Here is a 27,635-nt window from a genome sequence, read left to right on the forward strand (position 1 = left end):
CGCAGCTATGTATGAAATCCAGTCATGTTTATTTTAAGAGTGCATTTAACGTGTACAGGGTAACAATAACAACAGACAGACAGACAAAAAGTCCTCAATCTAATGGAATAATCCACGAGCTCAGCCAATGAACCTAGCGATGCGAACATGGTAGTCCAGGAATGTTGTTGTAGCTGGAGTTGGCTGATAAACGCTGCTAGCCAATGTTGATTCGATGGTCAACTCTGTTCCCAGATAGTAAAACCTCTCACAAATACCGCGTATATAACGCAAATACCTCGGACTTAGTGATGTATTAAGACATATGACAAAACATGACATAAAACAAGCATACAGCACTGTTTAGAATCCATTTGGTCTGGTTTAGCGTAACCATGTAGGCGGCCATCTTTCACTTCTGTTGACAATATGCAGCTACCCAATTGGTGTAGCACGATCACGTGACGAACCGTGGCACTACTTTTGACCAAGATATTATTACGCTTTGAAGGGACTAGTTCAGCCAATAATTACGTGCCTAGAAGAATTGACAGGAATTTTAGCGACAAACTTTTTTAAGAAGCATTTCAAGGTCCTGGAGTGGCCTAGCCAGTCTCCAGATCTCAACCCCATAGAAAGTCTTTGGAGGGAGTTGAAAGTCCGTGTTGCCCAGCGACAGTCCCAAAACATCACTGCTCGAGAGGAGATCTGCATGGAGGAATGGGCCAAAAATACCAGCAACAGTGTGTGAAAACCTTGTGAAGACTTACAGAAAATGTTTGACCTCTGTCATTGACAAGAAAGGGTGTATAACAAAGTATTGAGATTAACTTTTGTTATTAACCAAATACTTAGTTTCCACCATAATTTGCAAATAAATTCTTTAAAAATCAGACATTGTGATTTTCTGGATTTTTTTGTCTCATTTTGTCTCTCATAGTTGAGGTATACCTAGGATGAAAAGTACAGGCCTCTCTCATCTTTTTAAGTGGGAGAACTTGCACAATTGGTGGCTGACTAAATACTTTTTTGCCCCACTGTATTTGTAATGACCTTTGTGAGAAGATTATTTAATAAAGTACTTTTATGTTTCATGCTGGCTTCGATCCTTTGCAAACTGTTATATAAAAAGATTCAGCGATGAGTCATCAAGTGAACCAAAAATGTAATTTTAGAAGCTCAGAGAAACACTAGGCTAGTGCCGGTGTGAATGTTCAATATGCTGCAGGAGGCTGCAGTTGGCACTAAAAGGATCCCTGCTGTATCAGACTGAGAGTTTGAAGGTTTCAATTGGATTTCAGTTAAAGCTATCATTACTTATTTCTCCAACACCTCTGTGGGCCTAGACCCAGTTCTGTCAAAACCACAACACTGTTGACATGGCTTCAATCACTCAATTGTAGAAACATATCAATGTTGTCCTCTAACATCCATATTATAGGTCTCTCCACTTCCCTGTCTGTTTTTTTTTGAGATTATATACATATATTTTCATAATCTTACATTTCTCACATTAACAATTTGACATGTTTTCTCCGCATGACACCTGAGTGTTTAATCTATTAATCTGACTAATAATAAACTACAAGCTAAATATCTGGAGTTTCATATCACAGTAGAAACATCCCGACCACTCCGAGTGGTACATTTTTTACTTCATCCGTGATACTGTCTAGCACAGTAAGCACACTTACAAGGTGTCTACCCGAGAATATAGGACACACAAACTATAACAAAGTGCAGAGAAATACAGTTTAGCATATACCTGCGTACACAACCCTGACACTAGGTTGTGATGAATACAATTTGATTGTGTAATAAATTGGATCAATTGTGAGCATCAGGGGAACTTTTACCAGGTATCTAGGAGTGATTTAATGTAGCAAATCCCTATTTTAACTTTCCATGAAAAGTGTCTGCTCGGTTTGTGAAGAAGCTTTGCTGCACTAATGTGGGGGTGGTGAGTGCATTAACACTAATGGCTGAATAATACATACTGTATATAACACTAGACATCGATGTGCACATGTTCTTATTTTAGCCGTGCTGTGATTCAGTTTTATGAATTGTGTCTAAGGCAAAGCTTCAAAACGCCACTCAAATCTGGAAGCTATTACCTATGACTATTACCTCTGCTGGCTTCACTTCCCCGCTATGGAGAACTGATTGCAGTCCGAGTCCCTGCACTGTGCCTGAAGGACTGGATCTATACTCTGATCAATAACGGTAGAGCTCCCGGATGCTTTAGAGTCGAATTGCATGTGTGTCTAAAAGAAAACCTGCACATGCACACACATGAATGAAACCAAACAAATATAGTAATGTCAGAGGATTTAAAAGATATGTTTACCTATAGAAAATGTGATAAATATATTAGTAAGAATGGGGCTGTAGTACTTGGATGGATAAGGGTTCAATGTTTTACTAAAGAACAATTAGCTATCAACATGGGTTGTTGTCTAACCTGTAAAGTTTTTACAAGATGGGTTTTCAAACCATACATGTGTCATTCCAAGTACATGTGTCCCAGATGATGTGATACTACAGTCCACTCAGACTAACTAAATTGTCCTCAGAAATTTAACTGAATTGCTGCTCACCTTTCTTAAGTGTTTGAAAATCAACTTTTCTCACATTGTGTTTTGCCAGGACTGGTCACCACGAGTACAACAGACATCCAAATATCATATTTAATATCATTATTTAGTTGAAAGGGGAAGACATAATACAAATATATTGTAAGTTACATGCCTACAAGCCAACAGCTGCTCCTGGCACTTGTGTCTTTCTTTCATGAAGTTAAGAGATTGGTTTGGGAAAAGCAATTTCACCAAATGTCAAACGCAAGTGAGCCAGATGTTTATATAGGACAGTGCATGGAGAAAGGAAATGAGGTATACAGTATTGCTCTTATAGTATTGGGCTGTGTGGTCCAGGTACAGTAGTTATTTTACCCCTTACCGTTCAATATCCTTCCTAATTTAACGCTTCTGTTTTGCTGCTTTTACATGTCTTTGTCTTTGCAATTTTTCCTTTTACCTTTGTGGTCAACCTTTCCTTTGTTCTCCATCCTGCCACTATCTCATTCATCCTATTTCCTGTAAAATACGACCGATATGAAATAAATCCTTGTGTGACTGTGTGCGAGAGATCTCTGATTACCGGCTGCCTTGTCAGCAGATTGAGTTTCTGCACATGTTCTAAACCCAGCTCTCTGAAAACAGGTTTTAATTCAAACGTTCCCCCGATTGCTTTCCCTTCTTTTTACCTCTCCTTTTATTTCTCCCGGTCTTATTTGATTTGAAAAACAATGATTAGTTACCAAAAACATATTTTCATCCATTGTTACATTCATTTCCACAATCTGGGGAACACAGGGCTGAGAATTGAAAACTAATCAAATTAAGAAGTGTTCAGTTCATTCAAGATGACAGCAATGAGATCAGTTAACACAGCGTTCATTCCTTTGTTGGCTCCATACGATGAGTCCATTAGTCTCGCACTCCACACTTAATCCTTCCTCTCATGAATCCCTTTAACGATAATGCGGAAAGCATAAAATAATCAAGAAATTGCAATATTTTTCTGGTATCATCTGATACAGATACGATGATCAATCTGCATCACAAAGAGGTAAAAGTTCTGCTTTCTAGGCAAGACACGAGTGGATCTTGGCATTGTCAAATAAGTAAGAATACAAATCTCTTCAGTTTTGACCTCTACCAACCAGATGAACACCTTTGGACTGCCACATTACTCTGGGGAAAGTACAAGTTTAGGAAAAACCCCATCACTGTGTACAAAAAAGAAGAAGGGAGAACCAACTTAAGCAGCACAGTATGAACAAGTTAGTTGTCATCAAATGAAGTCAAGTGAGGAACTCGAGAACTATTGTCAAGATATTGATAGTACTGATCCACCCAAACAAATGTTAACTCACTAAGAGACACTGCAATAACAAGGCAGGCCAACACAGGGTAACATAAATGAAATACAAAACTTTCAAGTGACCCTCATACTCAACAAGTCTGATAAAGTGAAATCTATCACGCAGACAGAGATGTAGCAGATCTGATTCATGCCAAGCCACCCTGTTTTCTGTCTGGCTGATGCAACGGTCCACCGGCTGCTTCCTCAGACACCATCTGAACCTAATTGGCAGCCAGAGAGCAGAGATTAACACGGTGACCTGCAAAGGCTGCTGGTAGGAGTGACACAGATACACCCGGACAGCTGGGTAAACGACTGGTAAATGACTGGCATAGTCAAAAGAAAAGACAGTGAGGTTAGACAAAAAAAATCAATGTCCTTTTGAGTGTGACGACCTCTTAAAGTTTATGACTATCCGATATCACAAAACGAGCCTGAGTACTTGAGTGTGTCATTATTGGGAGACAAGCAGGCAGGAGTGCTGCTGCAGAGGGGAGATATGCTCTATTATGCACCTAAGGAAAGCTCTTTTTTTGTCGAATTAGCAGCAGATAAATCTGAATCGATCTCAATGTCATCTGCATTCCTGGAAGACAAAATCATTCAAGTACAGCCAGAATAAGAAAGCTCTCATTAGTTTAAAACAAATGGCTGCATGGTTCACCAATGCCCAGTGTTCATTGTCCCTGGGATAAAAGTTTAACAGGCTGATATTTGTTTTGATGCATTAATTTATGTTTGTGTTACAAAAAGCTGTGTCATATGTTCTTTTGTTAGTTTCTGCATTTATTAGAATATTTCAAAACCCGTTTTCACTGCCATTGAACAGTGCTCTTTTATGTAAATAACAAAGTGACTGCCATTACTGTTTTGCTCTTTACAGCAGGCATTGTTATCGCTGCTAATGTGTTTCTGTCATTGAAAGCAATTTGCATCAGGATAAAAGCTTCACACTGATTTTTTCAGTGGTGTTGACAACTTCCAGCCGAAAAGATCGTGTGACCTTGAGTCATAAACAAACACTGTATTGGCCCACGTGTGTGTGTGTGTGTGTGTGTGTGTGTGTGTGTGTGTGTGTGTGTGTGTGTGTGTGTGTGTGTGTGTGTGTGTGTGTGTGTGTGTGTGTGTGTGTGTGTGTGTGAATCTAGTAGCTAGATCTTTCCTTTACACACACACACACACACACACACACACACACACACACACACACACACACACACACACACACACACACACACACACACACACACACACACACACACACACACACACACACACACACACACACACACACACACACACACACACACACACACACACACACACACACACACACACACACACACACACACACACACACTAATAATGAGAAAACACTCATAAACTCTCTCTAAGGTGCACCTGCAAACCCACCTTCTTTGTAGTCATGGCGAATGATGGCATCCTGTATGACATCGGGGAGGCCGAAGCGGACGTGGTGCTTCTTGCGCTGGGTGGCCGGGGCTCGAACCTTGAGGCCACCTTGTTGTCTCTGAAGGCCTTTTTCCCTCTCGTAGTACGCCCTTATTTGGTCACAGCGCATCCTCCGGACCAGCCGCTGGCGCTGGCCAATGGGGAGAGACTCCAGCAGACACTGGTCTATCTCCATGTTCTGACGAAAGACATTACATAGCTGGAAGCAACCTGGTGAGAAACACAGAAAGAGCAAGAGAGTGATGAAGATGTCAACTGCCAGAAAACTAAAAAGGAAAAAACCAATTTATTCTTGCATTATCTGTTTTCACTGAAGCTTTAGTGGCAAGCTGTCCATCCAAGAAGTGAGGAAAAGTATCTGGTGAACCAGTGAACACACTGCAGTCCGTAGTATTTACTGTAGGACACTGACACTGAGCTAAGGAGACCATATCAACTACAACAGGGGTGCCCACACTTTTTTGGCTGGTGAGCTACTTTTGAAATGACCAGCTCACCGAGGTCTACCAACCAAAAATAAAATCCCAAATTGCAAGGGTTGCTGAATAACACGTTTTATGTATACATGGGATAACTACAATAGGGCTGCAACAAACGACTAATTTGATAATCGATTAATATATCGATTAATGAAAGGAATAATCGACTATTCGGACTATTACTGTATGCCTTGCACAATTTCTCAAACACTCTTATTTAGCCATCAACTTTTAGATTTAGCTTGAGGTTGTTTTAGGCATGTGGAAACTAACAATGAAGACAATAAAGATGAATACTTGATTCAAAAATACATATATTATTAAATTAACTTAACAAATTGTTTACAAAACTAACATGGCTTTTTATTTAAATTAAATAAATAATATTTCACATCAAAAGAAACAACAGTGTTTTAACAAATCGTATTAAATAATCTGATGACAGAACTGTAAACAGAATAGCTGAAACTTTAACAAACTAAATAACTCTGTTACCTCTAATCATTAACCCATGTTTCTATAATGTAGTTAACTCCGTGTGTTGCTGCTAGCATACATAACACCTGACGTGGACACGTTACTCGTGGAGCTACTAGAAAGACAGTCGAACCCGGTGCATTTCTCCGTCTGAATGTGGAGCACTTTTGCTAAATGTTTAGACAAATTGCTCGTGTTACCGCCCTTACATGCTAAACACTCTTGGCAACGAGCATTGTCCACCTCAAGACGGGTAACATTTAACCACACCTTGGAGCGTTTCTCTCCGCCATCCCCGCCGTGTGTTGCTGCATGGAGCAGCTGCACGTGTGTAAACTGCCCCGCCCCCTCGCAGACCGGGGAGAGAGATCTCGTCTCGATTGGAAAGATCAAAAATACACCGACCATAGACGCATTTGTTTGTCTTTTTGCATTAGAGACGAGTTGGCGACAATAAGACTGTGAGATAATGTATGTGTAGCAATAATACATGACCTTTCTCTTTCTCAACTCGCTACTCGGAGGGAAGTCGCTGTCATACTGTATGCCTTGTGAACACTCCGATAATGCCTCTCCACGTTACCTTTCTTTGGCAGAGCGACGCTTGCTTTACAAATAAGGCAAATAACCTTTGAATGTGACATCACAAAAAAATATTCTTCCTCCCATTCTGGGTGGAAGTGGTATGTCTTTAGCTTTTTGCTCGGTCCCGCACTCATTTTGTTGTTTGTCTCTTGTTTGTCTCTTTAACTTAATTTGAGTTTTCCCGGCACTTGACTGATTTTGTATCGCTTTGCATTCTGGGTTAACAGACTGCGTGTGTCGCTTTTTCTGTCAATCAAGTAAATTCCTGAAATAAGTGGCAGGGAGGCCAAGGGAGGAGGGATCAAAACCTGTTTTGTCTATTTTAACGGAGCTGGATTTTTTTTTTTTATGAATGACTCGCGATCTACCAGCATTGCCCCCGCGGTCGACGTACTGGGCACCTCTGAACTACAACATGCTAATGGCGTCAGTTATATTTGTTAACATGTTAACATGTCTGTGTCTGCAGTTGTGTGTGGGCAGTCGTTTATTATATGTACTGTAAAGGATATCTTCTGTGTCTGTTTAGCCGTGATTTGAGAAAAGCATCACAGCATTTTGTTTGTTGTCTCTCCTGTCCCAGTGATTCTCCTGACTCCACATCGTCTCTCTGCCTCTCAGTGGAAGTTAGCCAAACGGATCTCAGGCAGTTGCTAAACCTTGTATGGTCTGCTTGGATGATTAGGATGTCCAGATCCGAGCAGTAGGTGGGCTCAGAATGGGATTCACAGAGTGTGTGCTCAGGTAAAATCAAGATAAACTTATATATAAATATTTATATACGGTTATACATAACACGTAATTTATTTGGCGTTGATTGCATTGATATTCACATACACCATTATGGACATTTACAAGATGAGGAGGAGGTCTTTGTAGTGTTGCTTTTTTTCCAAACTCAATTCTGTTGCTTTTAGACCCATTGTGAGGTGAGTACCCCCTCTTGGAGCATTGTTGTCTCTATTTTGATCTAAAGTAGTTCTCTATGTCTCGATTCTTTCTCTCCAATTCTGCTAAAGGGTAACGGAGCTCACATCAGGCTGTTCGTCAAGTGGACAATATTTTTAGTGAGATAGATTTTAGGAACTACAGGTTGTCTCCATAATTCCCATCATCTATCTCGTTCTCACTCATTTACCATTTCTCTTCATCTCTTCACTTATCCACAAAATGATATGTGTCTTAAACAGTTTTACATTTAGGAGTAAAAATCAGCATAACACTAAAAGGCCTTGACTGGCTTTGTGTAAACTCTATACAGTGACATGTTGTTTCTTCTCTGGAGGGCCTGAGGTGTGTTTGCACTAGATCTTTATCTGGAGCAGACAAAACTATGCAGGCAGAATAGAGACCACTTACATTGACACATTTATTCAACACCGGCCCCCTCAACCCCAATGTGCCACACATAAACACACACATACACACACACACACACACACACACACACACACACACACACACACACACACCTTCTGCACAATACAGTACCATCTGCTCTGGGTAGACATGTAAAAAGGTTCTTTTGTATTCAGGTTCCAGACACGGGGGGGGGGGGCACTATTGTACTGTTCATGCCAGGTGTCTGCTTCAACTGTATTATATTTTAGAAACTTGGCTGCACGTTGAAAAGACACACACACAAACACAAAAACACACTCTCCCTACTGCCTTGTCCAATACCACTCCACTCCATCTCTAGGTCCACTGTTATTGCCTCTCTCGCATTTTTCCCTGCTCACCTTTACTTCTGCTCAGGCCATTTTGATCAGTGGCTTGAAGCAGCAGTTGTGGTGAGTGTTCAGTCTGTGTCCAAGTAGACATCTATGAGATTGGGTGAACTGGTGTTTGTTGCCGTGATCTATTATAAGCTGACATAGAGCTCACTGCAGAGCTACAGTACAGAGCATAAAGAGCAGAAGTCGTCACCACTCATGTAGGTTTAGGCTAGCTCTATTAGCCATTAGCTCTTTCCATTGAACCACACACAATGTGGATATGGCCACAACTGTATGTCTCCATCTCTGCCATGACTTCTCCTCCTTGGTTTGGCCTACCCTTCACACTCTTTGTCAACCTCATATATCATCTACTATACAGCAGGCATTCAAGGCTACAGTCACATCAACCCATAAACTCCCTGCACATGACAGATGTCACACAACGTGACATATTGATGCAGACTTGATATATACATTAAGTAGCATATGGATATCCATTAGATGATAAAATAGATTTTCCAGAACACCCTGACGTTAAATAATCATGTTGTCAATAAATTAACATTAAGTGATACAAATGCACTTGTATGTAAATTAATAATGATGTTTGCTCAGTCTGCTAAAAGGTTTTCTTTACCTGCAGTAGTTCGAATGTGGTACTAAATGTTGTGATTGAGGCTATAAAACATGTCCCTTGTGACTTGCTATAAGTATATGTTGCAGTATGTAACGTGGCTGAATGTGTTTCTGATATGGGTGGTGATATATTATTGGGTGGTTTTTCAATACATTCCCAGGAGCATTCCTTTGTCTTCCTTTTGTAGATGAAAATGTCAAATGCGGAAAGCACTGACAGCAAAGATCAATGAGAATGTGTCTTCACTCAATACATACTTGAGTTTCCATTGTTCTAATAAAAACAGTATATGCATCGACCTAGCTGAAGAAAACACACATCATTCACACTTAATCACAGAATTTGCGAAAACTATGGCAATGTTTGTTCTTAATAGCCAATGACAAAAATGGACACTGGTGGCATGTTCTACTTTATGATGAAGGGCTCTGAACAGACCAGTGAAATGTGAATAGGAGAGGGAAAGACAGAAGAGCTGACTCTGATGGGAAACAGAGGCTGAATGAATGTGAAGGACGGAGTGAGTGGAGACAGAGAGGGGGAAAGCAGTTGCTTTCTTCTGCTGCCACCAGGCTGCCACCAGGCTATCAGTTATTGATTGTATGTGGAACATCCCATGCAGGCTCCAGCTAATAACTCTGACAGCACTGCAGGACGTTGTACATTTGAAATGTGTGCAACATGATGTGCACACACAGACTGCAAACTGCGGACACCATGAATGTGCAGGGTGTATATGGATGTATGTTGTAGGGAGAGGTTTGGGGGTAAGACAGGTAGGGTTCTCAGAGTCAAGGAAAGTCTTCATGACAGCATCACCTTCATGATATTTTTCACTTTTATCCCCCTTTATGCCCTCTTTCGCCTTCCTTTTTTCCATCTGCTCATCATTCTTGGCTGCAATCTTGATGTGTCACTCATCCTATCCTGACTTCCTTTCCATTTCTCATCCTGCCATTCCGTCTCCTCTCTGCAACGCTCCTCTAAATCACCAGTTTCCATCCATCTGTCCCTTTTTCCATGAATCGACTTTCTCTCTCTGTCAGTCTGTCACTGTGTTATGAATATGCCAAATGCTCTTGGGATCTGCGTCTTTGTGCCTCTATTTTAGATTTCTTTCCCTCTGCCAGTACCTGCCGCATTCACCGGTCAACTTCACACATCTGCAGCAGCTCTCTGCAGCAAGCCCACAGTCCCACTTACTACACACACACACACACACACACACACACACACACACACACACACACACACACACACACACACACACACACACACACACACACACACACACACACACACACACACACACACACACACACACACACACACACACACACACACACACACACACACACACACACACACACACACACACACACACACACACACACACACACACACACACACACACACACACACACACACACACACACACACACACACACACACACACACACACACACACACACACACACACACACACACACACACAGGCAGGGACAATGATACACACTCAAAGTTAAGATTGTGCTGCTGTGTTGGCAGCTGGTGACCAGAATTCTTAAGCATGTTCTCATACAGTATATGACACCCGGCATATATAGTAAGTGCTGATACAATTAGCACACACCCTCGGCTGAGGCACACACAAGCACACTTGCACACACACACAGAAAGAGATGGTGAATGGCTACTCACAGCATTTGATGAAATGGTAGTGAGACATTTTCTGCCAGTCAGGCAAAAAGGCTGGCAGGCAGGCAGGAAGGTAGGCGGGGAGTCAGTAAGTCAAGCAGGCGGGAAGACAGTCGGCAGCTACAGGTTCCAGCAGAACTAACTAATGTAGCCCGGCAGGATGCATTATTAATTTGGCTCCCTGCATGCTACCCAAACTCCGTTCCCTTGTCTGCATTATTCACCGGCAGTAACAGCAGCAGCTCCGGTTGCAGCACCATGCAGCATCTACACACAGACCCAGACTCACACACACACACACACACACACTCACACAGACATTCACTCCCTCGATCAACCCGTCGGCAAAGCGAGCTGCGGCTGTTTCTAGCTCTCCTCGCATACAGCCTGAAAACCGCCACACAACGTCTCCCCAGCCATGACCAACGCACGTGCTGCGCTCGCGTCACTGACTGACAGCCGGCTTAACCCGCCTCCTCCTCAACACACCCCCAATGACGCAATGCTCTTCACCTCCATACACACCCCCCCTCCCAAACTCCGTCAATCCCATATATGCAGTGACTCATAGGGATGCACACCTCCCTGGACTATCCTCCACCTTCTCAGCCGAATGGAAAAGAAGGGGGTGGGATTAATGTTGCCTCCCTATTCTGTGGCTGTAACAGAGAGAGATAAAGGATGAAAGCAGAGGGGTTGGAGAAACCAGGAGGATAGAAATAGAGAAATAGAGAAGAATAGAGGGAATACAGATACAGCAGGGGGAGCAAGAGAAAACAAATAAGCAAGAGATGTAAAGAGACAGAGAGAGGGAATCCTAAATTGGATTGGACAGCTAAAAAGAGAAGCTGCTGCAGTGCGGCTTTTGGTGCGGTGACAGGTTAAGTGTTCATCAACAGTCTGAAACTGGCCACAAATTGACTCAAGATAAGTATAGTTTACTAGAATTGTAGGGGTTGAGACCATCAAATGAACACACACACACACTTCATCATGCGTTTACCATGCTTCAACACACACAGTTTGAAGTGGCGCAACATGCACTATGCGCTTGCAATGTCAGTAGGGCAATGTCTGACTTTAAGGCTAATTTGCATATATGAATAAAGCTTTGCATTAAAATGAGGATTTGTACGAGCAGGGCGAGAAGGCGAGTATGAACGAGAGGAGAGAGAGAGGAAGAATGGAGAGGGAAGCGGGGAAGAGCAGACTAGAGTGAAAAAGAGGAAAAGATAAAGTGAGATAGAAAGAAAGACTGCAGACTCACACACAATACAGATGAGCTTAACGAGGTGTGCATCGTCTGATTTGAGAAGGATTGTGACACACATTAAGAATCTGTGCCACAGTGCTCACACATCTGCAAGTTATGTAGCATGCTGCATTTTCTGAGGGGGGGGGGGGTGAGCTAAATCTCTCTAAGCTGTCAAACATGGGCATGTGGAGATGAGATAAAAGGATGTGAGAAGCAGGTGAGGTTTGTGAGGGTATTGAACGGAGAGGAGCAGCAAAGCAAGCTTGAAAGGGAACGAGAGGAAGGCAGAGACTGGGTTGTTGGTGTGTGTGTGTGTGTGTGTGTGTGTGTGTGTGTGTGTGTGTGTGTGTGTGTGTGTGTGTGTGTGTGTGTGTGTGTGTGTGTGTGTGTGTGTGTGTGTGTGTGTGTGTGTGTGTGTGTGTGTGTGTGTGTGTGTGTGTGTGTGTGTGTGTGTGTGTGTGTGTGTGTGTGTGTGTGTGTGTGTGTGTGTGTCAGACTGAATGCTGGAGTAATTCCTGTCCTAGGAAATCAGGTCACAGAAGCAAGGTGCTGCATCTTCAGCGAGACACTGCTGGAACAACTGCTCAAACATCTACCTGAGTAAAGAGGCCGGTGTGTGTGTGTGTGTGTGTGTGTGTGTGTGTGTGTGTGTGTGTGTGTGTGTGTGTGTGTGTGTGTGTGTGTGGTGTGTGTGTGTGTGTGTGTGTGTGTGTGTGTGTGTGTGTGTGTGTGTGTGTGTGTGTGTGTGTGTGTGTGTGTGTGTGTGTGTGTGTGTGTGTGTGTGTGTGTGTGTGTGTGTGTGTGTGTGTGTGTGTGTGTGTGGCACAGTCATTCATTACATGTGGACTGTATGGCATTCAGTTATGGTCTAGCACATCATAACAGAATTTAAAATGTGACTGATAAAATAAATAAATATTTATTTGTGTAAATATATCACACTTGCTGAATAATTGATCCAAAGAGATCTAAATTCATATATAATGCATCACCCCCAAACTTTCCACTGCCTTTGGCTTTGCCGTAATTGGGAATATTTCCTGCATCAGACATCCGGCATTATTAGCATCAGCCGTCATATTCATACATATGCACTCACTCCATTGTGTTAACCATAGAGAACCGTAGTGGTAACACAGTTGTAATATTGACTGACACCTGAGGGTGATGATTGCAGAGTGACAGCTGTGTCAAAGAAAATGAATTTTGTCATGTCCTCTGGGACAGAAGCTGTTAAAAGGAGACGGTGTCATGGCTGTACGGAGGCAGGGGGGGGGGGGTTGTTGATCTCCCACAGCATCTGCTACAGCTAACATTAATTATGATGCAACACAAATATGCACAGATGTATATTGTTGCACATTTCTAGATAGATGGAATAAATGCATCTTTAAAAGACAGTGACACCAGCAATTGCTGCATTTTAAAATATCTATCATCTGTATCATCTCTTTTCTCCATTATCTATCTTTATTTCCTTCACTGAATCTGCACTCTCTGTGTGCGTCACAGCTTAGGTCCTAAACCTGATTGTAGCTGAGAAGTAAAAAAGGATAAGGACGAGACTCCCACACATTATCTTGATGCTGTTACACCCGAGATAACATGCCCTCTAGCGGGGTGTCTCACATTGAGACCTCATGTTACCTCTTGTCCCAAAGCTCCAGCACGTCCCGCTCCAATGATACAGCATGTTACAGGTCTATCAGGCACACATTCACACGGGCCATTAATGCCTCACGACATTCAAATGAAAAAGCATGACATTTTCTTGTCAGACTCACGCTGTGAGGTGTGGATGTCAGGGGCAATGTTAATGGGCTAGTCAATGTGTTATCATTGACCAAAACATATTGCACTGTCTGTCTGGTGTGTGTGGAAGAGCATGCAAGCCGCAAGTGGTGTTCAGAGCGCAGCAATGACTTATTCAGAAGTCGCTATACAGCAATCTTTGCTAGAGATTCGGCATTCAAATATAGACACACAAGCACACACACAAGCACACACACACACACACACACACACACACACACACACACACACACACACACACAAATACACACACATGCCATTTTAGCAAGCAAGTATAGCGAAACATGTCTTGCTCATGAGGATTTTAGGGGAAAAACCCCACCATTGATGGTATGATGTTCTTCCCAACAAGGTTCTCTATATAAATACACAGAGAATGTTATAATTAACAAAGTGCATTGTGTAACATTTGCTGCAATCGTGCTGTGGTTGGTAATCTGTGGTGGCAGCTTGTTTTTTAGTCACTACATTGGGTTTTATTGTTAAATTGCCAATTTCACTGCAATTGTTTTTGTTCAAAATGTTGCTGACGAAACACTAGGAAATGGTTCGTTGTTCATTTCTTTACATGAGATTTAACTAATTGGAAATTAAACTGCATGGGGACATTCTAAGGCAATACACTGAATCATTACTGCACCAAGACACAAAGTGTAAAACGAAATGTTGAGTCCTCTCAGAAATACATTTTTTACATCTGATCTGAGTATTTTCAGTAATAAAAAAGGACTTATATAATACAGTAAACACACTAAAGTATTGTCAGCCCATCTTTCTACCCATGATTGTTGTTTTTAAGGATTAGTTAAAGCATATTTTAGAATATGTAATGACTAGGTTTCATGGTGAGCAGCCATGGATTAACAAGGCCAGGTGGTGACTGTCTACACATGAGTTACACCCTTGTGAATATGTGCTAGCTACAGAAGAAAGGAGATAAAAACAAGCAAGTAAGTGTAAGAATTAAACATTTATGACCAAATGGAACTGCAGTGGTTTCAAAAAACAAATATCAAAACACCAACAACACTTAGGCTGTGACTGATTTAAAGGTAAGTCCTGTTAAAGTGTGCTATAGTATGTATTTACCGTAATGTGTGAGGTAAAGCCAGACTGGCCCTGTATGGTGCTGATGTCACACTGTTGAGGTTTTGGGAGTGACTTGCTGATGTTCCATCGATTGCTTTCCCTCTCTTTGTGTTTTGAGGCAGTGTTTTACAAAAGCAAGTTAGTATGTGTGTGTGCAAACGTGTGCTTTTGTTTCACAGTGTTTGTGCTTCAGAAAAATAATTACATGGCAGATTTCCCTCCAGTTTGTCTACATAAAGTTGTTGAGCTCAAACTGAACTCCATTGACAGGATTCTCAATAGAAGGCAATTTGCGCACAAATAGCAGCATCTATTATACACATAGGCACAATAGAACCCAAAACAAGGGAGCAACAAGACAGAAAGATATATTACATTATTACATTACATTGCATTTAGCTGACGCTTTTATCCAAAGCGACTTACAATAAGTACATTCGACCAGGAAGACACAACCTTGAAGAAAACAGAATCATAAAGTACATCAGGTTTCATAGAGCCAAGCATTTCAAGTGCCAGTCCTTTATTAGTATATACGTGCTTTGTTAGCAATTCTTTGTTAGTAATTCTATCGCTCGAAGTGGAGTCGAAAGAGATGAGTTTTCAGTCTGCGCCGGAAGGATATAGAATAACTATAATTAAGAGGCTATTTAACCGACTGAAGAAAAGTTTGAGTTTTCCATTTCAAGCAAAAGAACTTCTCTCTAATATTCATGGCCTTCTACTAGCAGAGACTGTACATAGCATGCATTAAAAAAGTGCACAGACCTCCGTCTCCTATGTCTAAAATCTATTTATATTTATAGCATACTTTAGGATGGATTATATTATAATCCATCCATGTTTTCCTCCAAAACAGCAGATCAAACCAGTTTTAAACTGAACAGCAGGGATTACTATTTAATATTCATAATACTAGTTAATAGCATAGCAGCTTTTGGTCGATTCCGAAGTGGATTGTTTCCTGAACGTGGATTAAAATGCTTTTCTGCATGATGCTGCAGCGCAACAAGAAACTGAATCAAAGAGTTATTGTACTTTTCTCAAGTCCATATGAGTGGTAATTAAAGCTGCAGTTATTGACCATTCAGACCGACTTACAAATAACAACAAACTCTTATACAATATCAGTTAATAAAGTTCATATGGGTAACTGTCACATTGTTGATTTAGTGCCATTAGCAGAAAACAAAGTCAATGCATCGGTGGTAAAACATGATGGATAACAGTTGGAAAGGCATCGTGTAAAAACCAGCCATCTGTCCCAAAGAGATAATCGTTCCACTGGAGTGGCTGACTCACGGACAGTTGTTATATGCCAAGTGTTGCATTAAACAGCTCACAGACACTGATCGAACAGGCATCGCCGCAGAGGGACACATGTCCTCCCCTTTCATCTGATTAATGGGCCTGACACAAAGCAAGTGATTTCCCTTTCAATTCATTTGTTTCAAATGGAAAGAAAATGTGTGAATGTTATTGCTGCAAACTGGCAATGTTCTTGATCTTGATTTTTTGGAGTGTAAACATTGTCCAATAGTCAGAAGGAATTTATCTCACTACTAATATCAGCATTATCTTTGTACTGTTGTTAACAAATGATTTGATCAGACATATTTAGCTTCTTCTCTTAAAATGAAATCAATTGTTTTTAAAAAGTGTTAAAAAAGTGAAAACACATGTATAATCCTGGCAAAAGAAGCGAAAAAATAATAATAATAATAATAAAGAAATAAAATCTTTATAATAATCGTTCGTTCTGAACCAAGACTTGTTTTGTTCCAGGAAAACAGGCGTTCACCAGGTGTGACAAGATAGGCAATCTGCTTCAGAACAGCCTGCACGTCACGTGTAGCAGATCATCATCGCTCTGTCATTCTGCAGTCCTGTCATACGTACGTATACGCACTCACTGCACATGTCTTCACATGTGATGATCCCTAATCTATATTATTATAATCATCTCACCTTTGAAGATGGTCAAAGAAACTGACAATCAAGACAAAAAGGATCACCTCTAATCAAAGGGTTTATAAAAAATTACAAATAAATAGGACTGGGAAAAAAACCAGAGCATTCGTTGATTATAATTCATTCTGCTTTCTTAGGATCCCAACAGCATGATCAGCTGGCAGACTTATTTTCTACCTACTTTACGTGTGGCATAGATTAGCTGGACAATAAAGGAGCTTGGTAATCTTGATGTTATTTCTCAGGTCAGTGAAGAAGAGGGTGAAGAAGAAGAGGGTGAAGCAAGGACAGAGAGTTAGCATTTATAGCGTCTTTAAATTGATAGATTGCTACAAATGTAACAGTGGCAGACTTCTCATTAACACCACTGTCTGTGGGGAGAAAGAAACGGACATGATGGAATTGTGAGCTGGAGGCAGAGTTAAGTGAACAGTCTGTTTGATTCAGGACAATTTGACAGACAAATTAAGTAAATTAGTGTCGTATCGGACAAAGGCTGTGAGACAGAGGAAAGCTAATAAATTACTTATGAGGCACTTTCTCTACCCTTACACATTCTTGGGTTTGAATGTCTCACTTTCTGCCTATAATTACGTTTCTGCTACTCCTTCTAAATCACCTCCCCTCCACTTGTCAACCCCAAAACCCCTGAAACTGGAAGTGAGTACATCTCTCTCTCTGCCTTTGTCTCTCCTTTATTACCCCATCGCCTAGCTCCCATCTCTAAGCAGCTGGCACAATGGACAACATGGGATCATAATGGCTGGCTGCAAGCTTCAGCGAGAGACAATCAATAACCAGACAAACAAAAGAGCAACGCAGGCCTGCATCTGAGAAGCTCCCAACTGAAGTGGCACTCAGTACAGAGTCCTTCTCTTGCCGTGTTCTGGTTTAGTCAGAGAGTGAAAACCATGACCACTCCATGACACACGCTGTATTAGTGACTCACAGAGAGCTAACAGACGTAGGCACAGTTGGGTCTAACTCATAACCCACATCACCATTCAGCTTATGTTGCCATGCAACACTCACAGCTGTGAAATTTTAAGAAACAGTGTTCCCTAAGATACCTGCTGTGTACTTGAGCAAGTGTGACCACATGCTGTCCTGTGCACACACTCCTGAATATGTGAAATTCACTTAACTATACAGTGCTGAAACAAATGCTGCAGCCACAATGAAGAAACACAATGAAAAATGTCTCGTGTAAGGTGAAGATTTTCTTTTATAGCGTATTATTAAATACATTTTGATGTTCTTTATTGTTGCTTATATGCTAACTTGCCGTTGGCCAATACAAGCAGGCCTGGTAGCCTCATTAAAGTGGCTGGCAGTAAGGGTTGTTTAGGATTCAAGCCCAGCTTACTGATGTATTCACAATAAGAAAGGCTACTTCACTTCTGGAGTGCCAGGATAACCCCGGCGCTTTCAGACAGATAAATCCGTTACCCTCAGGTCGTCTTTTTAAAGAGAAGGACCACGAGCTCCGGGGCCACGTTCCTCCTGCTGCCATTCACATGTTAAACTGTTGTCTATCGATTGTTTGGGCCGTTTACTTGTACTCTGACCTGGGTGCTGAAGATCCTCGTAAAGAAACAATCTGTATACTATGTCCCGTGTTATTTTGCATCCTGACTGCAAACCAATAACAATAAAGGTGAATAAAGATAATCTGAACTTGCCTGTTCTTTTCTTAGGAAAGCCGAGATAGAATACCAAAGAGAAAGTGCAATATCAGCAGAACATTAATAAAGTTTGAGTGTGCAATTGGAAGAAAACAACGTGTAGTTGAGTGAGTCATATGCAATTAGTAACTGCTTTGAAATCCAGAGCAAGACCTGCTGAAGTTGTGAAAAAAACGACTTGAAACAAAGATGTTCCTATTCCCTACAATTTGCAACTAGTCCCATCTGGCTTTAAGAGTCATTGAACAAGCAGATGTTAGGGATAACACAGACATGTGGTCACAGTGCCATCAACAACTGCAAAACAAAAACATGAAAGTACTGTAGATAGAAAGAGTTGAGACACACAGTTAAAAGCAAAGAATGACAGTGAGAGAGATTGTAATGGCCTTTTCTGAACAACCAGTCCCAGAAACTAACTTTCAAAAACTCAACTTTTGTGCATTCCTGTATGCATTTTCGCATCTAAACAACTGAGAATAGCTGCATCAAGCACAATATTAAAAAGTGACAGATTAGTTGAGACACATTTGTTGTACAAGACGAGACAACAGTGCAGAGTCATTTATCATTCTTCCTAATCTAATGTTCCATGACTGTGGGATGTCTAAATGGATTTTAGAGCGCTGATGTGCAGACAGGGGAGAAAAGCGGGACTGATATAAATGTGTCTCTAAAGGACGAAATCTGCCGTTTCTTTGTTTCTATCAATCTTTCAGAACTCAAACGCAACAATAACATGAAAATACAATAACAACTACAATTCCTTACAGAAAGAACTGGAGGAGGTTTACCGGTTTAGGGGTCAAGAGCTACAGCCGACAAGTAAACATGGAGCAAAGACTGACAGGTAGCTCAGACAGACAATGCATAGTTTACTTATACACATACAGGACAGTGTCTAGAAACCATTTATCTGTATGTCTTTGGACACTCTTTTCTCGGCCATGCATGCTGTTACTGTTTAGTATAGCCTGTTTCAAGCTGGACAAGGTCAGAACGTATACACCAATTACTGTATCTAGAGATGTCCCGATCCGATCACGTGATCGGGGATCGGAGCCGATCACGTGATTATCAAAAAATCGGGGATCGGGATTTTTTTTTATTTAATGTTACAAAAATGACCATGTTCACGTCTTAAAGTCATCCTGAGGACTTAGTTTTGGTTTAAAATTACACAACATCATGTATGTGTTGCTTTCTTTGGGCTTGTTTTCATAGACCTGGTTGCTTATTTCTCTGAAATCTGGCAACAGAGTGGGCGCAGTGTCTAATAGTAGCAGTAAGCTAACGAGAGGCTACGTTCAGCTGGTGACTCGGGAGTCGGGACAGAGAAAATGTCAGGAGTTTGGAAGTATTATAAAATTGAAAGCGAAGGCAGTGTAACAGCCAGATGCAATGTTTGCTAGGCAGAGGTTCCGCGTGGTGGAAAGAACAGAGCTACGTTCAACACGACCAATCTAATACGCTACCTGAGAAACAAACGCCAACAACACGGCGAGTACACAGCGGCCACTCAGGTAACGGCACTGAAACAACCGACACTTTCAGAGACTTTTAAAAGGAAAGAGAAACTGCCCCAGAACAGTGAAAAGGCCAACACAATAACAGCCAAGATAGCTGAATTCATCGCGTTGGATGACCAGCCGTTATCTGTTACCTTTTTTTTCTCTTAATGCATTGCATAAAGATCGGATCGGGAAAAATCGGTATCGGCAGATTGTCAAAATGAAATGATCGGAATCGGATCGGGAGCAAAAAAAGGTGATCGGGACATCCCTAACTGTATCAATTGTACATATTGTCAATTCACACTAGAAGGTTTTCCATTTGCTACCAGTTGAAGTTACAAGTCAGACAGAAAGACAGACATACAGAGTGCTATTCAATTAATCTGATCATGCTAAAATGAACTGCAAAACATGCTGCTACTGTGAGGATCAGAAAACGAGTGCTATTGTAGCTTACCTATACTAACCATAAGCGTACTGATAACACACTTCACAAATACGATTTTTTGTTTGCTTGATGAGCGTGAGCGCTGACTAATTATGTAGGTTTTATTTCTACGCAGACTACAGTCACTATTAGGTGCATATGTCAGAGTTGTCCACATGGCAATGGGAAAGTTGAAGCAGTTTATCTTATTGGACGTCTGTATAACTCATAAGGTAGAACTGCATGCCAAACCCTCCACACAGTCTGTGTATGTGGGCATGTTGAACTGTGGGAGGGTTTGTGTACGGCTCCAGTCACCATACCAGAGCACAGCGTTGCCGACCATCTGACACCACAAGGAGGATGGATTGACAGATGGACACACACTCACGCGCACACACACTTTGTTGGAACGCCTCCTCTTTTTCAGTAGTCATGGATAGGGAACTAGAGCAGAACAAAAGTAAACTAGTATAACACTCAACTCACATACAAACTATGCAATAGACTTCAGAATCTTTTCTGACAACAGTATACAAACACTAAGTTGAGCTGTGTTTCGCTACAGGGCAGTTCTGTTCTCAGAGTGAGACAAAGTGCGATCAGAGCTGGCTTGGCTCTTCACTACTGACCCACTTGTGCCCCCAACCGTGCCATCCAAAAAGCTGGCACACTCACAGCCATTAGCCCAGCTGGCTTTAAACTGACTTTAGACTTAAAAGACATGCCAGCACTGCTTTGTATTGTTTGTACTGAAGCCATAAAATATACGCCCGGATGTCTCCTCACATCCACACAACAGGCCAACTAGATTGCCTGATGTGAATGAAACAAGGAATATGCACACACAAAGACACAGTGACCCACACCTATAGACAGGGGTGCACATCACTTGTTTGCCCTGGTTCTCAAAGGAGCACCTGGAGATGTTGCTTGGTGCTCCTCCTTAAAATGAAATAAACCGTAACTTTTGAGGGGGTCTTGACTTTATTTGCCAGACACACGGCACTGAACACACGTGCAGAGGTGAACACAGAACACACATGCAGAGGTGAACACAAGACAACATTAGCATCACCAGTAATCCTACAAGCCGTCATCACTACCCTCCTGACTGTTCTCCTCTCTGTCAGACATGGTAGCTGATGATGTAGGCCTACTATCTCTCTGGTTGAGTCTGCGATTAGCTGCTTGCACCCACAAGTCAACAGCTGGTTTTGGGTCGAAAGTCTCTGTTGTCATCTTAGACAAGTGGATGTAATCAAATAAGTATGTGAACATAACCAATAACCTACCATAGCCAATAACAAATTAATGTAACTTATTTTATTTAAGTTGTTCATTCATATCTTATTTTACCTTAACATTTATTTATGCATTTTTTTTATCACTCCAGTTTTAAAGGATATTTGTGGTTGCTGTCCTATAGTATACATTGGAATGATTTAAAACCTGTTTATCCCAATAATTATAAAGGAGTGCCTTGGAAATATGTGTTTACATAAATTGTGACCAAACTGTTTGAACTTAGACTAAATATATATATATAAATAAACATTGATTGATAAAGTGAACTATCTAAACACTCAAGAGTCCTTTACCTCACTGAGGTGTAGTTATCAGCCTCTCAGTCTGACTGGAGAGGACTCTCCCTCCACATCATTGTAGAAACATCTTCTTCTTACATCTGTTAGAGCAGCTAGCACCAGATTCTAATAACAACAGCGCCGGTACCGGGCGGTGCGCCCTTCTCTCTCTCTCTCCCTCGCTCACTCGCATTTTGGCTGTGAGCTGCGGGCGCCAGATAAGCCAACATCCCCCATTTTCATCACTTACAGTGCCCATCGTACAGGGCAAATGAAACGTGTAACCGGGGTGAAAAGGGTGGACCATTTACTTAATTATGAATATTGTTACATCAAGGCCGAAAATTAGGATGAGCCCCAACGGTCAAAAATGTTTTTTTCCCACCCAGAACTGCCAGCGCAGTGCTTCCACAGATCTGGCGCCCTAGGCGAACATCTATAACGCCAGTGCTACGTGACGACCCTGAGTTCATATGCAACTAGCAAATATCTTTCTCTCTCTCTCTCTCCTCTCTCCTCTTTTTTCTCTTCTCCCTTCTCTCTCTTCTCTCTCTCCCTCTCCCTCTCAATTTTGGTACGCAAACGCGCCTTTTTTCAAATGACCCGGTGCTCTTTTTTTGGCGGAGGTGCGCATGCGCACCTGCGCACCAGTTATGTGCAGCCCGGCCTATAGAGCCGTTTCCTACACCTGCCATGAGTGTTTTTTCCCAGTTTCAAATTAAACTGTCTGAGATAGCCTCAGGTATATTCGTCCCTTTCCTATTCATAATAGATGCCTTTAGCCTACCCATAGTGCTGAGGCTGAACACTTTGAGAGCAACACTTGCTCTAATAAACTCTACCTTGCAATGATTCTAAAATGGAAATGGAATAGAATCATATAGAAACAGTAATGTTTCTCCTCCTGTTTTTACATTTTAAATTCCTGCCTTACGGCCCGTCCACACAGCGGCGTCCGTTGAAAGCTTCACCATTCACTTTGAATGGGATGACATCACTTTTCGCCGAACTGCATTGTGGGAAGCGGAGCTTTGCTGGCGTGGCTCGCTGCAAAAGTTGAGCAATGTTCAACTTTTGAAGCCTCGGCAGAAGTGTCAGCCAATCGAATCATAGGCCAGTACAAGCTCTAGCCAATCAAACCGCTGCTTCTGTGTCAGGGGCGGGAGATTCATGTGATTGGTTGTTGGTCGAGTTTCAGACACGCCCGCCGGAAAGCTTCAACGCACCCCGCTGTGTGGACGGGCCGTTAACGCCAACATTTCCCCGCCATAACCATCAAGGTAATTGTGTTACATGTATGGTCATGACCGTTAGCCTAATACTTGGCTGCTTTGATTTGCTGAAAAGAACAGGTTAGTCTTATTAGGAATATCAGCTAAACAATGCAAACACCAATGCAAATGTATCTTGTTACATATTCTCCTTTGAACCAAACAAAGACAGCACTGTTTACATGTACCTGCCACACAAGGCCACTTTACTAGATTGCCTGCAGGAGAGTGTCCTTGGAGCTTTAATGCTCTGCTCAACATCAGAGGTATGTACCCAACCACCATCCCAAAACCACTTCCACACCGTGATAGGGGGTGCATTACAACAGATCTGTAGATCAGTTGATAGTCATAGTAAAGGATTATGCTTTCCCGATTTGGCCAACATTTTTGATCCATTGATCCTCAATGTAATCTGTCCCCCCATTTCTGGATGCGGGCCATAGGGAGGAGACACCGAGCATTCTGATTGGCTTTGCTCTGACCTCTAGCTCCGACGCTTCAACTCTGGCTGTCTGTCACCCAGCGGTCAATGCGGGTCAACTTCGTAATTAATCACACAAGCAGATGAATGGCACTGGCTTTGCCCAAGAACTCGCAGCAGGGAGGTGCACTGAGAAGTTAGACCCCCCTTTTAATCAGAGGAGCCAAGTTTACACTCCAATTTTGAGAGTGATTTGTTCTTGAGAGAGACTTCACCTACTACAAGGGAACTGTTCAATGACTGCCCATGTTTTTGATCTGCCTCTCCAAGTTGCTTGACAACAACAACGCTACAAGAGTGCATGTCTCTCTTTAAAAAACATAAACATAATAACAACAGCCCTTAAGTCTGACAACATATACTGTACTGTTCTAGGCAGGATCTGACAGCACATTGTAATCATTCTTGCTCAATCAGCTGTTCATTCCCAGCCAGAAACACACGCATTCTTCCACTCTAAGCATCTCAGGGTCTATTTAGAGCTGCGACAACTGCACGGCACATCTGCCTTTCCCTTCATTCCCAGCGGCATGCCGGGAGCAACACATGACATCCACGCACATTCACACAGACGCGTCCTCTCACTATGTCTCGCACGTTGTCAGGGCTGAAAACATTTATCAGAGTGAAACATCAAACATACAATCACCAGCCTTCTCAAAAACAGCCTTCACTCTGATGAGTAGCGTGGAAAGAGAGAAAGTGCAGCCTTACCAGTGAGAGTGCGTCCACCGGAGACACCACGGTACGGAGGAGAGAGAAATGTGTCTGCCCGACGGAAACCCAACGAGAGACGCCTCCCCGTGCTCCGCCACCAAATCAATTTCACACTCCCTCACCGCCACTGTGATGTCATTCATTCATCCGTTTCCCCCCGTAGCCATGGCAACTCTGCCGCTTGGAGCCGTTCATTCTTTTACGTCTGTCTTTCTCGCTCTCTTTCTACATCCCTCCCCCTTCTCCAGACCCCGGTGAACCCTGCCCACTTACTCCATCTGACGGGGTACAGTTACACCCCCATCCTCACAAGCATCCACCCCCCCCCCCCCCCAACCATGACATTGTTGGTGTGAAAAATGAGTAGGAGGGTACAAAACACAAAAAAGGGGAGGCACATGGATTCACCTCATGTAGCGCACACGCCCTGAAGAGTTTGTGGTCAAGCGGGCGTAGTTTTATCAAAGCTGCCCATAAAGACAAAGAGAAGTAGGAGACACAACAGAGGCTGAATAGGTGCGTCTGGAAATCTCCTGTTGAGACGTAAGCCAGCTGTCTCATTTGCATACAGTGCCTAAATACTGAAGCACAGATGTGTGTATCTCCCAAACACACACATAAGCACAAACACTTGGCCAAGCAGAGCAGTGTGAGCTGATGAATAGTTAATGACCAGCACCATCATTACTACGGTGCCTCTCTGCTAATAATCCCCATGTTGACCTTGGAAAAGGGGGAGGGAAATGTGGTCACTAAGAGACACTTACACACATCACCACCTTGTCTAAAGCCCCATCTTATTCAATTATCAGCCACCATCGCCCCCAAGTCCACATTTCTACTCTCAGCAAGCCGTCTCTTCACAGGCTTCAGATGTATACTCTAACCATTGCACTCCCATCATATTTTCATATCTCCCTTGTGCATCTACCCTCCTACCTACTTTCATCTTCACCTTAAAAACAAAGAGGGGCAGATCAGAAACGGTAACAGAAGACACATAGGGGTGACAAATCAAAACATCTTCGTTACAGAGTCAGCAGATATGACTCGGGACAAAGGGAACAGAAGCAGAGTTTATACTGTAAAGGTAATCAAGATGTAACTCAGGAGGCTTGAAGAGAGAAAGAGAGTGAGGGGTATCCCTGAACTGACGGGGATCTCCTCTCAGTCACATCTCTTCACACATTATCTGCTTTTTAATTAGCTTTTCGTACCGTAAATCTCTCCATCTGTCTGCATCGATCTCACGCCGTCATTCTAAATGTCTTTGTTGCTTCTCACATAATTAACGATGGTTTTACCCAGCCACAGATAGAGTAACACATGTTCACTTCTCAGCTCGACATTGCGACATCATGAATCTTGACTTCATTCGATTTTTGCATTTTACTTACACTCTAATCTAATTAATTTACTGAATTAATTGTTTTAATTAGTTACATAATGGGCCAGAATAGACAGCGACAGAGTGGAAAGAGACATTTTCTTCTCCTTCGCGTTTAATGACCATGGGACATGCTTATATTCTGCTTATAACATGAAGCATTTTTTTAAAATGTATATTGAACTGCCCTTGCCTTGCAAACCCTGACAGTAATGCCAAGAATAAGGTGGGTGACATTTCTTTCTTAGACACAGAAACAAAGAACTCTTCCCATTCTCTGGCCACTCCGGAAGCTAATCGGCAGTCAGGCAGCTACGCCAGGTCACATTTACTTGGAATATCATTCTTAACCTTGACTTATCAATACTTTCTAACACTTATCAGCCCTCTGTTACAAGGAGTAAAGTGTGTGGTAGTGGTTTAAGTTGAGCTAACTCCCCTCTACTCTGGAATAGGTCAAGTCGACAAACGTAAGAAGGATGAGCAGAGGAGGAAGATGGAGAAGGTGAGAAGGTGAGGGAGGTTCAGCGGTGAGCGTGTGTTAAATCTCTGAATTGCAGGACATCAGGGTCATGGAATTACCAGCCTAGTGGTTCAAATCAAACACACACGCTCACACACACTAACACACGTACACACCTGAGGAGGGAACCTGTAATCCAAAGCCGAAGCAATTCCCTTCACAGTATAGTCTGAGATGTTGCCTTACCTAGACATCATCTCTCTCTTCAGAACTCTTATCTGCACCTACAGAAGTGAGCAGAGAAAATGACTAATACGAGACCAACAGTCAGTCCTTTATCGCCCTCTCCTCCAACCAATCACATTACCCTTCACCTCCATTCCTCTCTCTTTCTATCACTATGTTCCACCCTCAATTTAGCTTTATTGTGTGTTAATCTTTTTCTCAATTATTTTTTCCTCACCCTTTCATCCAGCTCTCTCATTCCCTCTCTTTGGATAGACATCAGTTTGACAGGGATCTGTAGCAGATTAGCATGATAGTAGGTGGGAGCGTATCATAGCATTGTAAGAAGGGGGCATCATGCAGCGTGCCCCCTTAAGTATTGACCTAATTTGATCAAGGTTGAATATGAGAGATGACATGTTTGAAATCAAGCACACAAACATCACAGCTAGATGTTATCTTTCATCTCAGCATAAACTCCCCCCCCCCCCACGGCTTCTTGGATAGATCAAAGCTGTGCCTTTTTTTTTCTTAAAGGGAATGCTTAACCAGTCCTGTTCAAATCATTTGCATGACTCTGCAGCTGGGCTCACTCTCAGCCCTGTAATGTTCACTGTGTGGCTGCAGGCAAGGGAACCAGGGATGAGGACAAGTGTGTTGTGCAAGGGGAGGGTCGACGTGTGTGTGTGTGTGTGTGTGTGTGTGTGTGTGTGTGTGTGTGTGTGTGTGTGTGTGTGTGTGTGTGTGTGTGTGTGTGTGTGTGTGTGTGT

At 42.3% G+C, this 27,635-nt stretch overlaps 1 protein-coding gene across 1 annotated transcript in view; it reads right to left on the reverse strand.

The window, feature by feature from the left end:
* The window catches only part of myo16 (myosin XVI), a 91,022-nt gene extending 79,605 nt beyond the window's left edge, over positions 1–11,417 (reverse strand). The window contains exons 1-2 of the mRNA XM_034110372.1: positions 10,983–11,417; positions 5,323–5,592 (exon numbers count right to left, since the gene is read on the reverse strand). Coding sequence (XP_033966263.1) covers positions 5,323–5,592; positions 10,983–11,010 — 298 coding nt within the window. The 5' untranslated portion in view covers positions 11,011–11,417. The remainder of the gene's footprint in view (positions 1–5,322; positions 5,593–10,982) is intronic.
* Positions 11,418–27,635: the final 16,218 nt, after the last annotated feature.

This window comes from Pseudochaenichthys georgianus, chromosome 21 (genome assembly GCF_902827115.2).
Source record: "Pseudochaenichthys georgianus chromosome 21, fPseGeo1.2, whole genome shotgun sequence".
In the NCBI taxonomy this organism is placed as follows: domain Eukaryota; kingdom Metazoa; phylum Chordata; class Actinopteri; order Perciformes; family Channichthyidae; genus Pseudochaenichthys; species Pseudochaenichthys georgianus.